The following is a 15628-nucleotide window of genomic DNA, read 5'->3' as shown; positions in this document are numbered from 1 at the left end:
GGGCAAACTATAAAACTGGAGCCTATAATTGAGTGTGATGTTTCATGGCACTTACAGCTTTGTAGTGTTTCGATGCTTCAATTGTATTTTTCTGAGGCAGGGATTACCAATCAATTTTTAAGTCCCCTGAGGCTTGTCCTCTTCGTCTGCAATCCCAATAAGGAACACAAAACACAAGGAGTCAAAAGCAAGACAAAAACTAATCTACTTGCCCATGTGTGCAGACTTCAGAGGCCAGCAACTTGTTCAATCACTCTGAGAATTTTAGAAAAATACAAAGAGCATGTGTTGGTTGGGAAACACTTCTGTCTGTAGCCTACCTCTTGTATTCCTACATTGTCCAAGGACAGTGAAGCCAGTGGTACTATAGTTATAGACAGTGGGAGAGATGATAACTATAGAGTTATAGACAATGAGAGAGAGAGACAGAGAGAAAGGTCTTCCTTCCATTGCTTCACTCTCCTAATGGCTGCCACGGGCGGCTCTGCACTGATCCAAAGCCAGGAGCCAGGTGCTTCCTCCTGGTCTCCCATGGGGTGCAGGGACCTAAGCACCTAGACCATCCTCCGCTGCCCTCCCGGGCCACAGCAGACAGCTGAACTGGAAGAGGAGCAACCAGGACTAGTACCTGGCGCCCCAACTGGGATGTGAACCCGGGGCGCCAGCGCCGCAGGCAGAGGATTAACCAAGTGAGCCACACACCGGCCTATTACTATGTTCTGAGTTCTAACCATCTTAGATGGTGATAACAGTTGAAGTAAGCAGATACACTACTAACTGATGTCGGATTCTTTCTGTTAGAGGTATACAGTTGGTCATAGACTGTGCTCTGAAAACTCTGTAGTTGTTTTAAGCAGTGTGAGAAGTTACCTAAAATAGATTGTTTCCCCCCGTTGTCTCAAGAGTTGGCAAACATTTTTCCCAAGAAGCATGACGCTTCTGTGTTTGCCTGTACAGTGGAATGATTCATCACTCTCACATTCGTGACAGATTCACACTCTGACTCTTGTGGGTTTTCCACAGGGAGGATTACTGATCAACCACCATGCGGACCAGTCTCTGAACAGCTTTTGCCAGTGGCAGTCTGCACTGATCGGGAAGAATGGCAAGAGGCACGACCATGCCATCCTCCTCACGGGGTTCGATATTTGTTCCTGGAAGAACGAACCATGTGACACTTTAGGTATGGTATGAACATACCTTCACGCAAACCTGCTGGATGAAAACATAGTAAGGAAACTTGCTACTGGGTGGGTAGCCCTTGGATAGTCTTGAATAAAGACTCTTGTACTACTTAAATTGTGGAGTACCGTCAATATACACTCCAATAAATATCGTTGTGTAACGGTATTCATGACTATGTTGGGGGAGATACTTCCTTGTTGAACTAGACAAGTTGTAGTTCATTCCACTGGCATCCGGACCACTGAACTAGACAGCTGGAGAGAAAGGTGCCAAACCCTGCCACCATGTAGCAGTCCCTCCTGGAGAAAATTACTTGTAAACTTCTAGGAGGCAGTGAGGGTACGGATGGTATTGGTTAAATCTCTCCTGTATTCCATCGTATCTAGCAGGAATTTAACGGTTTTTCTCAGGAGTTGGTACTTGTGTAGATCAGAGGTCAGCACAGTCGACCCTAAAAGACCAGATAGTGAATGTTAGGCTTGACAGCCCCTGTGGCAGCTTCTCAGTTCAGCGGTGCCAGGGCACAGGCAGCTAGAGAGAACACACACACACACACACGAGTGTTCCTGGCTTCTGGCAAAGCAGAACCAGGAAGTGGAAGCCACAGCCAGCTGAGACAGCTCATGGTCCAGACTGCTGGGAAAGTGGGTAGGAGAGATTGACAGAAGGTGGAGTGACTGAGCCCCATCACTCTCTGCCTCAAAAACATTCTGTAGCCCCTTGTGGTATAGCAGATACAGGTAGACTGGAGCTTCCACTGATACTATTTGTGGTGCTTTGCAGATTCTCTATGATGTCTCTATTACATCTGAGAAGCTTGTTTTAATAATGGCCCATTAAGTACAGTCTTGAGAAAACGCAACCATTTGCTGAGTTGTTCTGTCAGAGCGATTTATCACAGGGATGCCAGAACTTCATTTGTGTCCCGAGTTTGGAACGTGCCAGATGGCTTCCAGTAAGCCAGAGCATTGTTGATGTTTGAAAAGGTTGAGACAGAGGCAGTTTTTTCAGTCAACCAGAGACCAGCGTGTAAGGAGGGACTTGCCAAAACGAGCATACACCGAGAATCTTCTGAGCTATCCTGTAGCTCACTGACTTTCTTTATAAGGATTGGTGTATGTATTTGAAAGGCACAGTTACAGAGAGAGGGAAGGACAGAGAGAGAGACTGTCCCTTGCTGGTACATTCCCTAAATGGCTGCAACAGCCAGGACTAGGCCAGGCTGAAGCAGGGAGTCTGAAAAATCTATCTGGGTCTCCTATATAGGTGGCAAGGGCCCGAGCACTTGGGCCATCTTCTGCTGGTTTTGCACATTAGAAGGGAGCTGGATTAGAAGTGGAGTAGCCAGGGCTTGAACTGGCATTCATATGGGATGCTGGCATTGCAGGTGGAGCTTAACCTGCTGCACCACAACACTAGCCCCTAGGTCACTTGCTTGAAACACTACGTCCTAATGCGAAGAGCATGGGCTTCAACTTCAGATGTGTCAGTTATTTGATGGCTGAGACCTTGAGATCTGAAGATCTGAGATCTTGAACAAGTTCATTGACCTTCATGATTCTTGGTTTCCTTGACTATTGCTATATGCATGCACATATGAGTGGCGTTTGGCAGCCTCCGTTAAGTAATGAGGATGATGACCAAGATGAGAATGCTGCCACCCTGGGGATGGGATTTCCCAGATGTCCTCACTTAGAGGGAGGGTGTAACCCAATCACAAGCTTGTATTTAGTGGTAGGTGGGTGCTGATCCTTGTTCTCATTATTGGGGCCCAGATAGAGAAAGACAGACATTCATATACGTAGGTCATTCAACATAGAATCAAGGGCTAGCTGAGATGATTTTATGACTGCTCTTGGAAGGAGGTAGCTTTTGGAAGCAGGTGGCATTTGACAGTTTATCACGTTTGAGTGACAGGAGAAGGTTGAATTTAATGTGCATGTGTTGTTTAGACACTTGCATGTTCTTCTATGCAGTGCTGCTGTTACACATTTGTTACATTGGTTTAACTATGATTGTATCAATTGCTCTATCCCAAGTAATAAACTTGGATAAAATTTGTACATTTTCTATCGCTAATTACCCTATATGTAAAATGGGAATTACAGTACTCATATTGATCTCACAGGGTTGCCAGGAGGCTCAGTTGATGAAAATGTCTAAAACAAGACAGTATGCAGTGAGACACTTGACTATTCTCCCTTCACAACAGGCAACTACATGAGTGTGCCCTTGTCGTTTTCTTAGAAAAAAATATGAAATACATGAGTGCACTCAACTAAAACAGCGTGAGCATTTTGGGGATGCAAAAAACGATCGCATGTCTGTGTGTTCCCTCTATGGATTAACATCTGGACTTGATCTTTTCCATAGGATTTGCTCCCATCAGTGGGATGTGCAGTAAGTACCGAAGCTGTACCATCAATGAAGACACAGGACTTGGCCTTGCTTTCACCATTGCTCACGAATCGGGGCACAAGTGAGTGGCTTGTTGGTTGACCACCGCACATGAAGACTGGTTGGGTGATTCGCTGTATTCCTTGAATGACTATTTCTGCAACAGGTGGAATAAATAGGATGCATATCGTGTAAAGCTGAGAAGTGTCTGAGAAGGGCCCAGCAAAGGCCAATTATTGTTAATGTCAATCATTTTAAACAATAACATTTAATAGCTACAAGTATCACATTGTGTATACAAATAGAAAGCAAGTTATTTAACTGATAGTCTGCTTTTTCATGCATTTTTTCTGGTGTTTTATTGCAGTGTAGTCTGTTTCAGCTACTTGTTTATATGAAGGGAATAACCATGAAGGCATAACTTCCAGAATGCAGTCGGATACCAGTGTTGAGAAAAGCTTCCGATGTGTGTGCTGAGTAGGTTTTTAGTTGGTGCCCTTCATATACTTAATATTCTTTTAGTTGATGTTAGTCAATCTGCCTTTGTGAGAATAGAGTTTGAAATGAGGATTGAGAAACCTGAGTGTAGTGAGACAAATGCATTTGCTGAATTTGTCTGATGCATAGTGAGATAAATTCATTGCTGCATCTGTCTGATGCAGACACTGCTACAGAGAATTTTCAAGCACTTTTTGAGTAATAGTAGCTGCATTGGAATAAGCATATTGCTTACTAAGTGACTACTTTAAAGAATATAGGAGTTGGTGCATGTGTATACACATGGGTGGGGTTTTGTAACCCAGGTTGTAACTTGGATAAATTTTTAGAGTCCCCAGTTTCTGAATTAAAACCACATATCATCCATTAACTGGCTATAATTTATATTTTGGTATTTTGGAGTTTTATTATAATTAGGAGCTGAATTTGTTATTGTCAGGGAATTTGAACATGGACCATTGCTGTTACCTAGCAGCTTTCTAGTGTGCTTCGCACGTCCGCACTCTCAGGTGTGGCTGCTTCCTTAGTGGGATGAGAATCAGCTCATTTTGTTGTGAACAGAGGCCTGAACTGTGCCCATCAGGCAGCAGGCTCCTTTGTACGCAGCAGGAAGTAGATGTGTGCTCGTCAAACAGAGGTCCAGATGTGTTTCACCAGCGTGGAGTTGAGACGAGCGGGGCTCACTTTTCACAACAATGGCCGTGGAGAACTGTGATCAAACTCCAACAGGGCAGCTAGGGAGAAATGAAAACCTGTTCTTCAGATAGCGTGGGGGAAAGAGCCCAGAGGTGAGGAGGAGAACACTAGAAAATGAAACAGACGCTCAGGCTCTAGGTAGGTTTTCAAACAGACTTCCTGAGATTTTGCTAGGACCTTTGGCATAAGCTGAAGAATATACTTATGACCTCCTACTGTTAATGCTGCTAAATAAAAGTGGTTTTTTTGGTAATCTGAGTTCTCCAAACTCAGTTCAGACTTGGTTTTCTCACGCTCAGAAAATTCCAGTGAAGTCCTAATTAAGAACGACTTTCCCCCTGAGTAACGACTTCAATGTCTCCCTGCCCCTTCTCTGTTTGGATGATTTTTGCTCTTTACTTGGGTGCTTTCTACCTAGATTTTCCTTCTGGTTTTGAGTTTGATAAATACATTTAGAAATGTGTCTCCCAAACACATCCACTTAGCTTCCTGTTGAGGCACAGGAAGGATGGGCATAGCGAAGGATGAAAAAAAAATGTGTTGAGGTTAACAAAGATCTGTTTGTGAGTGCTCACCTGCAAACCCCTAGGACTTTCACCAACAGGGTCACAGCGTGTCGCCGTGCAGCTGTTCTTGCCTGTTAAACTGGAAGGAGGGCTGGAAAATGGCTGGACTATGGGCATCTGTCTGAATAGCATCCTGCCCATGGAGATCAGCATGTGGCACCGCAGATGAGGCTGCTGCTTCCCAGCATCCCCTATCAAAGCACAAGTTCGAGTCCTGTCTGCTCCTCTTCCCATTCAGCTTCCTTGCTGATGCACCTGGGAAAGTAGCAGGTGCTGGTTTAAGTACTGAGTCCCTGCGTCTACATTGGAGACCAGGAGGGAGTTTCATGACTTTGGCTTGGCCCGTCCGCAGATGTTAGGAGCATTTGGGGTGTGAGCCAGTGGATGGGAGATCCCTCTTTAGCTCTGTTTCTCCTGTCGTTGTTGCTCTGCCTTTTGAATAAATAAATTTTAACAGTCTTTAAGGCCGGCGCTGTGGCTCACTAGGCTAATCCTCCGCCTTGCAGCGCCGGCACACTGGGTTCTAGTCCTGGTCGGGGCGCCGGATTCTGTCCCGGTTGCCCCTCTTCCAGGCCAGCTCTCTGCTGTGGCCCGGGAGTGCAGTGGAGGATGGCCCAAGTGCTGCAGTGCGCCGGCCACAGCGGCCATTGGAGGGTGAACCAACGGCAAAGAAAGACCTTTCTCTCTGTCTCTCTCTCTATCACTCTGCCTTTAAAAAAAAAAAAAAAGGAAGACCTTTCTCTCGGTCTCTCTCTCTCACTGTCCACTCTGCCTGTCAAAAAAAAAACAAAAAACAAAACAAAAAAACAAACAAAACAAAAAAACCACAGTCTTTAAAAACTCCTATCCATGCTTATAGCATTGATTTGGAAGAGACTACCTTCCAAGATAGCTATGTGAAAGAAATGAAGACATTGACTTCCTTAGGAATCATATCTGCCTTATAAAAACGCCAAGAGATACAAGTTTACTGAGATTAATAGAATTCCAAATGATGTAATTCATGTCTCCTTCCCTCTGTCCTCTGCCTCCTTAAAAGCATTACAAAATGCTTTTATGCAACTTTGAGTTGATAAAGTAGCTAATTACCCTTCCCCTTATCACATGAATGAAACTCTGTCTTTATGGTGTGTGTATGTAGGTAGTATACCTTAATGTCATGTTTATTTTACCTGTCAGGAGATCTGGGAACAATTTAGGTGTGTGATTTCTAGGAAAGAGACCACCTAAAAATGTTTTTCCTCTCTAATAGCCAGAATCTTCTGTGATGAAATGGGACAAATTAAAATTTTATTTAATATAATACATGTGAAACAAGTTTTTCATGTGTCTGCATTCAATAGCTCCAGCCATTATTTTTAAAATTTTGTATTGATTTATTTTGTTTGAGAAGCAAAGAGGCAGAAGACAGAGGAAGGAGCTTGCACCTGCTGGTTCACTCCTCGAACACCTGTGGTAGCCAGGGAATGGGCCAGGCCAAAGCCAGGAACCTGGAACTCAGTCTGGGTCTCCCAAAGAAAGGATCCAAATACTTGAGCCATCACTTGCTGCCTTCTAGGGTCTGTATAAGCCGGAAGACAGAACCGGGAGACAAAGTGAAACCTGAAGTCAGGTGCTCTGATAGGCAGTGTCCACCACCCAACCAGTGCGTTAAGTGCTAGGCCAAATGACTGCCTCTCAACTATTTTGTAAAAACTGTTTTATGATTATAACAGAATTTGTGACTTCAGCTAATAAACTGATTATCAATGTAAAGAAGTTTTTATATTACATTAACGTTACAAATGCATAGTCCAGAAACTTAGAACTTCTTTCTCTACCTATTTTTTTTTCTCTACCTATTTTAAAGCTTCTTTCTCTACCTGTCTCCTACACACTCTGAACTTTCTTACTGTAATTCCACGATTGGTAGCACAGACACTGTTTTTGCTGTTTGAAATAAGATAATTTGATTGTCTCATCACTTTGGTGGTTTGGCTTAGAAATCTCGACCGAAGTTTATAACCCTTAATACAGTATTGGATATCACTATCATTTGACTTTGTGGCCAAGGCTTAATACTGTAAAGCCCTATCATTCTTCAAAATGTTCTACAGGAATTTTACAACTGTTTGTAGTAACAGTTTTAAGCATTCTGTCTCTCACTGGGGCCCTGGGTTCGCACTGCATCTTTTCTTTCTCTGTTACAATCTGGAAAGTGGAGTCACAGAGGGTTGTTGCTGTCTTTGCTCTGCTCCAGCTTTGGCATGGTTCATGATGGAGAAGGCAATCCCTGCAGGAAGGCAGAAGGCAACATCATGTCGCCCACGCTGACCGGAAACAATGGGGTGTTTTCCTGGTCTTCATGCAGCCGACAGTATCTCAAGAAATTCCTTAGGTAAGACAGGTTAACATGAGGGGTGTTCCTGGGCTTGGGAGTAGTGACGGGAAATAGTGGCCAAAGTCAGGACAAACAAACACCCAGTGGAAATACCCCATGAGTTGTTAGTGAACAGAAAGATTGACATGTTCTGCTGCTGCTGCTGCTGTTGCAAATAGATGGCAGGCCGAACACTGTGCTAAGTGCTGTGCACGTGTGACTCCATTGGCTTCTCAAGGTAATCCTACAATCAACCCTAACTGAGAATCGAGTCTTCGAGACATTATGTTGTTTAAGGTCTTCGAGTGGTGAGCTGGCGTGGTGCAGATGGAAGACTCTCTCCCAGGTCTGTTCCGGCCAAGATCTGTACTCAGACCTCTGTCCTCTGTGACCTCCTGGGCTGTTAGATGAATGGTCCTTTTACTGTGACTGTTTCAGTCTGACCACTTTGTCAGGAAAGTGTTAAAATGTTCAAGTGGTTTTGTTTTTTTCATTTTTAAATGAATAGATCATTTTTTTTTTCATTGACTAGTTTGTTTGAAATAGCAGTTCTGTCTGAAAGACATCCAGAGGATAACAGATAGGTAAAATCCTTTTGGTAAGTTACAACTCCTAGATAATGTTAATGAAAGTAAGAGTTAGGGAAGGTAGCACTATTTGATTCATAGGAAAGAATTTTATGTATGATATCATAATATAGATAAATGTTGCTAATCTTTGTTGACCAATAAAACACTCTGGTTGAAATCCCTATCGGTTTGATCAGATGTTAGTGAAGTTTTTTTAGAATTGATACTTTCTTGTTTTTACCTGAATCACTGCTAGGTTATTTGTTAATGTTCATAGAATTAGCAAGATACAGGGGCCGGCACTGTGGCATAAAGGGTAAAGCTGCCGCCTGCAATGCCGGTATCTTATGTGGGCACCCGTTCAAGTCCCGGCTGCTCCACTTCCAATCAAGCTCTCTACTGTGGCCTGGGAAAGCAGTAGAAGATGGCCCAAGTCCTTGGGCCCTTGCACCCACGTGGGAGACCCGAAAGAAGCTCCTGGCCTGGGATCTTTGCAGCTCTGGCCATTGTGGCCAGTTGGGGAGTGAAATGAACCAGCAGATCGAAGACATTCTCCCTCTCTCCCTCCCTCCCTCCCTCCTTCCCTCTCTCCCACTCTCCCTCTCTCCCTCCCTCCCTCCCTCTCCTACCCTCTCTCTCTCTCTCTCCCCTCCCTCCCTCTCTCTCTCTCTCTCTCTCTCCTTCTCTGAGTAATTCTGACTTATAAATAAATAAATCTTTAAACAGAGAATTAGCATGATACAAAACAAGTGAGTTTAAACATAGGTTGTCTATTCAAATGATACCCAAAGTAAAGGAAAAGAATCAACAAATCGTTTGCCAATAGGAATATTTGCCATATAAGAATACATTTTTATTGGTTTTCACACTCATGATTTGGGACCTGAGCTTTTCTCTTTTTTTTTTTTAAGATTTATTTTATTTATTTGAAAGTCAGAATTACACAGAGAGAAGGAGAAGTAGAGAGAGAGAGGTCTTCCATCCACTGGTTCACTCCCCAGACGGCCACAACGGCCAGAGCTGGGCCCGTCCTGAAACCAGGAGCCAGGAGCTGCTTGTGGGTCTACCATGTGGGTGTAGGGGCCCAAGGACTTGGGCCATCTTCTACTGCTTTCCCAGGCCATAGCAGAGCTGGATCGGAAGTGGAGTAACCAGGACCCAAACCAGCGCCCATAAGGGATGCCAGCGCTGCAGGTGGTAGCTCTACCCGCTACACCACAGCACCAGCCCCCAGGGAATTTTTTGTCTCCTGCCCTACTACATCCCTTTGCCCAATTCTTTGATTAATCTTAATTGTGTTTATAAAGCTTACCTGTGGTGAATCACATCTTCCACGGCTGCCCCATCATTCATAAATAATACAGCGTGATGTAAAGCTCCGTGAAGACAAGCACTACCACTGTCTGCTTTCGTTTGTGCCTTCATTGTTGAGCCTTAAGCTTGCCACAGAGAAGGCACTGGCTATAGATCTGTTGAACAAGTCTGTTGGGGGAATTTTCAAACCTAGTTCCCTTCCCCATCTCTTAGCACATGTCACACTGGAAAAATTGAGACTTAGAGCGCCTTAGGGCGCCCTCCAAGGCTGTGTTCTTCAGACCCTCCTAAACAAGACTCAGCCTTGGGCATCAACATCAGTTCTAACTTAAAATACTTGCCTGTTTCTTGAGCTCTATTTTGCTTTTATCTGCACGAATGGATTCGAAGGCATGTTGTTTTCCTTGGACAGATCACAGATCCAGGTGGTAATTAATATGACTGTGTTACCCCTACAGCACACCTCAGGCCGGCTGCCTAGTGGATGAGCCCAAGCAAACAGGACAATATAAATATCCGGACAAACTGCCGGGGCAGATGTACGACGCTGACACGCAGTGTAAGTGGCAGTTTGGAGCCAAGGCCAAGTTGTGCAGTCTTGGTTTTGTGAAGGTATGTTTGCTTGTGACTTCAAACTCACATTAACATCTTGCAAAGTGTCTGTATGTAACAGAAGTATAAACATTTGGTTTGTGAAAGCCAAGGGTTACAGTCTGGGTTATCTCCAAAATGTCAGTTGTTTGGAAAGATAAGTAAGTGGCGATTTTACCGTCGGTGAATTGTACAGGCATATCCCCCATAGGCCATGCATGGTTAAATACTCGCGCCACGTGACTGCATCCTTGGAAGAAAAATTCCTCCCTCTGAAATGAGGACTTTATCCCTCTCGGTAAATCAAGAGGCAGTAGCTTTTGCCTCCTGGGGTTCACTGCTCTTCTTCTCTTCATATTCTCCTTTAATGTATGACATGGAAAACGAGCATCACGGCCAGTCCCAACTATATAAAATGCCTTTGACAGTATAGGATAGCCATTAGTGGCAGCTCAAAAATCACATCACTTTTAAGTTGGTTTATTCCCAGTATCTAAGGAGGAATATGGAATCCTAGGTACCCAGATCAAGGGGAAGCGTGAAGGTTTATAGCTCCTGTTTCACCTTCTAGTTCTAATTCTCCTCTAACTTGTCTTCGACCTCTTCTCCCTATTTGTCTTTATCACACATCACCAATGCCAGTATATTGACCATCAGCCCCAGCCTCCGATAGACCAGTGGCAGCTGATCCACACCCACCCTTGACCACCCTGCAGCCATCCTGTGGTCACTCACAGTCCTCACGCCCCATCCACAGCTGCCCCCCACCCCAACAGCACTCACATCCTCTCTCACTACCACCCACCTCGCTCCTCCCACCCCCATCCCCCTGTCATCTACAGAGTTGTCAAGTGAGCCTCTACGCCACATCAGGCACTTGACTTTGAGGTTTGTTTTACTTGATCTCATTCTTCACAAAAACCATTGCCATGAGGATTGCCACCACGTTTCACCTGGAGCTCAGAGGACGTATTCAACTTTCCCAGAGCCACAGACCTTGTACATGGTGGCATCGATGCAGGGCGAGCCATCCACACTGATGCTGCACTTCCTTCTCCCCATTGCTGGATACCGCAGTTTCCTAGCCTTCAGTGGTTTTACCATTGTCAGTCACCGTTAACAACTACCCTCATTATTTGGGCTTTGTGTGACTCACTCTCTTCTTGTTTATAAAGCCACTCACTTTCAAAATAGAAATCGAGGCCTAAGGAATAATACACATCAAATCATAGGTGTGCTTTGGGATTGCTTGTTTTTTTCTAATGAAGGTAAATGCATACTTGCTACAAAAGTCGGTATAGAAACCATCCAGTTTTTCTTCTGGTATACCCTCCATGGCATTTGGACCTTGCTTTGGCAAATGCTGGTGCATTTGTGTAAGAAGCGAGCAAATTCACAGCTGTTTTTATTTGTCGGTTACGTGGATGCTGTGTGCAGAAGTGATAGCCAGTCGTTTTGGTGGAAACATTTGTATCCTAACTGTGCATCTTTTTATTGCATTCTGAAGGATTCCTTAGTGTACTTATCATTAATCCAGTAATGAAGATGCATCTACTGTGCAGCAAATGTGCAGCTGGTAATGAGTGTGTGTTTCTTCAGAAATACAAAGGCATTTCCTAAAAGGACTGTCAATCCTTCAGAATCATAGAATCCACAAACATTTGTGGAGTGCCTGTTCTGTGTCAGGCATTGTGTAGGGCTTAAACAACCAGGCTTAAATTACAGATCATTGTGGGGAAGCACGCTATATTTTTAAAAGACAGCATCTTGGTCTGAAGGTTTTCCCTGGGAGGAAGAGCAAAGGAAAATGGAAATTACAGGCTCGATGCATAGACAAAATGAGGGAAGATGCAGAGACTGGGCCACGTGGGGGCTTGTGGAGACTTACCTGAGGGAGAGATGGTTTAATGACTGTGAGATAAGATGAGAAGATAGGTGTGGCTGATGGATCCATGCATACAAAATGTTCTTCCCCATAGCCTGTTCTTCCCCATAGCCTAGCTTTTGGTATTCCTAATGCTGCTTATGACCTGAACCGTGGCCACACTTCCAAGGATCCTAAGCAATGCTGTACCAAGTAGGTGTTTCCAAAACAACACAGTTTCTTCTTGGTCCCGCTCAGTTTGAACTGTGTTGATTGAATGGTTGAAGCAAAGCTGGGAAAAGATGAGGTTCATCGTCAGGCCTTCATTGTCCAGCCATTCCTTTATCTTTCTAACCACTTTTCTCCCTCATTCTTCTTGAGTCTCCTTGCCCTCTTCCTCTCCTGCCCCATCACCCTGCTCTTCGTCTTCCTTGTATCTTTAACCCCATCACCAGCATCACACCTGACTTGTTTCAGAGCACCTGCCTTGTCAAAGGTAGGAATGTGCCTCATTTTGAATCACTTGTCCCCAGCTTACTGTCATCTTCCAGCCCCGTGTTTTCCGTGTCTTTGGCATATCATCCTTAGTCTCTCTCCTCTTACAAAATATTCCTGCTAGTGGGTTGGCAGTCTGACATGTTGGCCCACAGTATTTGGAGAGTTCTGAAGGAGTAACAACTCCATGCAACTGGGGAGAATGTCCATTCGATTGTCAAATACTTAGAAAGATGCTTCAAAAACCCAGGGAAAATGGAATTAAAGAACAAGTTAATGTTGATGTGAAAATCTTGAAATCCATGGCTACAAGTGCATCTTCAGAAAGTTCATGAAAAATGTGTATTAGGAAAAGCAATGCATGGATTAGATGAAGTTAGATGCTCTCTGCTAGAATATTCCAAGCACTGTAAGAGATTCCAATTATTTTTTCCTTGCTGGATTTATTGAATTATAAATGAGCTAACAAATGAGTCCTTGCCTGGTTGACTCTGAACCTCAGCAGACTACACAGTGACTGTCTCATGGCAGGGACTCAGGACACACTCAGGACCTCTTAGGGTATTGGAATTGCATCAAAGTTGCAGAAAAGTATTTTAATCCTAGGAAATATCCTCAGGCCAGTCATCTAAGAGAAAATTTACTTTGAAGGACACTAGGATAAGGGTGTATTTCTTCTTTTAAAGCATTTGACATATGGATTAAGCAATGCAGAATAAGTAGACACTCCTAGAATTGAATTATATCCCTTTTTGTAGTAGACACAATTTACTATGTCACACTTCAACTTCTATGAACTTTCCCTATGTGCTATTGTCCCAACAGGATAGATATTCTTGTATGGTTTTCAAATAATTCCTCTCTTGTGTCCACATGCATGTAGTGAATGTATATATGTATATATACACACATATATAACCTGCATGCAGAGAGTTTATTTGTATAGAATTACATAGAATGCTGCAAGACTATCTGATAAATGCTTTATCATTTTTTTTATTGTTAAAGACTGAACTTGGGATTAAGATGGCAGAGTAGGGAGGGAGCTTGATGCTCTAGTCTAGGAGAACATAGTTTTTAAAAAGTGGAAAGAGTGGATTCTCAGGAAAGAGTTAGGGAGAAAGCATCAGAGGAAACTCTACACAAATTGGAGAGACACAGTGGACCTACATGGAGGGCGTGGACATACACAACTCAGGACCCCAGCAGCTGAGAACCTCTGCACCAGTGTTGGAGAGTGAGGTGAGAGCAGACCAGAGCAGGCGCCTTTTTGGACATACAGAACAGCTGTGTCAGTTCGTGTCTGTGCCCAGCAACCAGCCAAGTAGAGACTCCTGAGTCTGATGGGAAGAACAGACAGGGGGCTGGGTGCTCGTCACTGTGGGAGGCTTGTGTGCCAGGACCTTGAAAGCACTGAGGCTTTGTGGGAGGGCTCGTGGTGTGGCTGGGACTTTGGGCAGTCACTGTGAGAGGCTCTGCATGCTCAGGGCTCCCTGGATACCTGGGGAGGGACATTGCTGGGGAATCTGAGCCTAAACTGGGGACTGCACAGATCTTTGGTGTGGTCCTTGTGGCAGACCAGATGAATAATATTCTCCCTGGAGCTAGTGCTTAGGCATTGGTGTCCTTTGAAGAGAGGAGTTAAGCTGAATCTACGCCAATAGACAAGCTCAAACCTCCGCTCTGATTAAAAAAAAAAAAAAAACTATTTACCATGCCAAACCTGGATGTGTCATCTCAGCTGGGTATGTCACCTCAGACACGCCCTTCACCCAGGAGAACTGAATAGAGCTCCTTGGCCACACACACCACATGCCTCTAGGTATTCATGGAAGCAGATACTCCACTAATCTACAGAGGCATAGTCCAAAGATAAAAGTGGTCACAGTGAAAAAAACGAAGAAACCAACAAATCTCCACAAATACCAAACAACAAATGTACCAATTCAAGAAACAAGAATAAGGAAGACAACATGACGTCCCCCAAAAAACAAAACACTCCAATACTAGATTGTGAAGATGATGACATTGTGGAAATGCTAGAAATGGAAACCAAAAAAATTGATGATAGGATTACATAGAATTAATCAGAAGCAAATGCACAAACTAATGAAGTCTGTACATGACATGAAAGAAGATTTCTTCCATAAAATTGAGATCTTAAAAATCAAAATGAAATCTTGGAAATAAAAAATTAAATAGAATAAAAAATTCAGCAGAGCCTTAACAAACAGAATTGATGAAGCAAAAGAAAGAATATCCAACTTAAAAGACAAAGCACAGGAAATTAAACAGACCAAACACAAGAAGAAGAAATTAGAAAACTAAAAAACCCTGTTGGAAGTCTACAGGGTAATATCAAATGGCCCAATATATGGGTTCTAGGAGTTCTAGGGGTTCCTAAAGGTGTAGAAAGAGAAAAAATGCTTATAAGGCCTTTTCAGTGAAATAGTAACAGGAAATTTCCCTAATTTGAAGGAAGAAAGATACATCCAAGTACAAAAAGCACATAAACACCTAATAGACATGACCGGAAAAGATCTTCACCATGACACATTGTAATCAAACTCTCCACACTAAAGTGTGCATGAGAAAAACACCAGGTTGCTTTGAAAGGATCTCCAAATAAAATCACAGTAGAATTCTCATCAGAAATCCTACAGGCTAGGAGAGAATGGCAAGATATATTCCAAGTCTTAAAATAAACTGTCAAACCAGAATACTGTATCCTGCAAAGCTCTCATTTATGAATGAAGGTGGCATAAAGACCTTCCATGACAATCAGAAATTAAAAAATTTGTCACCACCTATGCAGCCCTGCAGAAGATGCTAATGGATGTGCTGCACCCAGAAACACAGAAACATGGTTATCACTATGAAAGAAGGTAAAGGAAGAAAAGCTCCCAGTAAAAGTACAAAGGAAATCCAAAGGAAAAAAAAATAGGAATATTGATGGAAAAATGGCAGGGCAGTCTTTATTTATCAGTAGATACCTTGAATGTAAATGGCTACTAACTCTCCATTTAAAAGATACAGATCAGCTGAATGTATTAAAAAACAAAACCTATCAAAATTTGCTGCCTACAAGAAACAC

At 43.4% G+C, this 15628-nt stretch overlaps 1 protein-coding gene across 2 annotated transcripts in view; it reads left to right on the top strand.

Annotated features, from left to right (window-relative positions):
* The window catches only part of ADAMTS18 (ADAM metallopeptidase with thrombospondin type 1 motif 18), a 157561-nt gene that overhangs the window by 75024 nt on the left and 66909 nt on the right, over nucleotides 1–15628 (top strand). For both annotated transcript variants that reach the window (XM_051847029.2, XM_017342378.3), the window contains 4 exons: nucleotides 1024–1183; nucleotides 3559–3664; nucleotides 7582–7719; nucleotides 10043–10196. In XM_051847029.2, coding sequence (XP_051702989.2) covers nucleotides 1024–1183; nucleotides 3559–3664; nucleotides 7582–7719; nucleotides 10043–10196 — 558 coding nt within the window. The remainder of the gene's footprint in view (nucleotides 1–1023; nucleotides 1184–3558; nucleotides 3665–7581; nucleotides 7720–10042; nucleotides 10197–15628) is intronic.

The sequence above is a fragment of the Oryctolagus cuniculus genome, chromosome 18 (assembly GCF_964237555.1).
Source record: "Oryctolagus cuniculus chromosome 18, mOryCun1.1, whole genome shotgun sequence".
Lineage (NCBI taxonomy): Eukaryota > Metazoa > Chordata > Mammalia > Lagomorpha > Leporidae > Oryctolagus > Oryctolagus cuniculus.
This window is presented reverse-complemented; position numbering and strand designations above follow the sequence as displayed.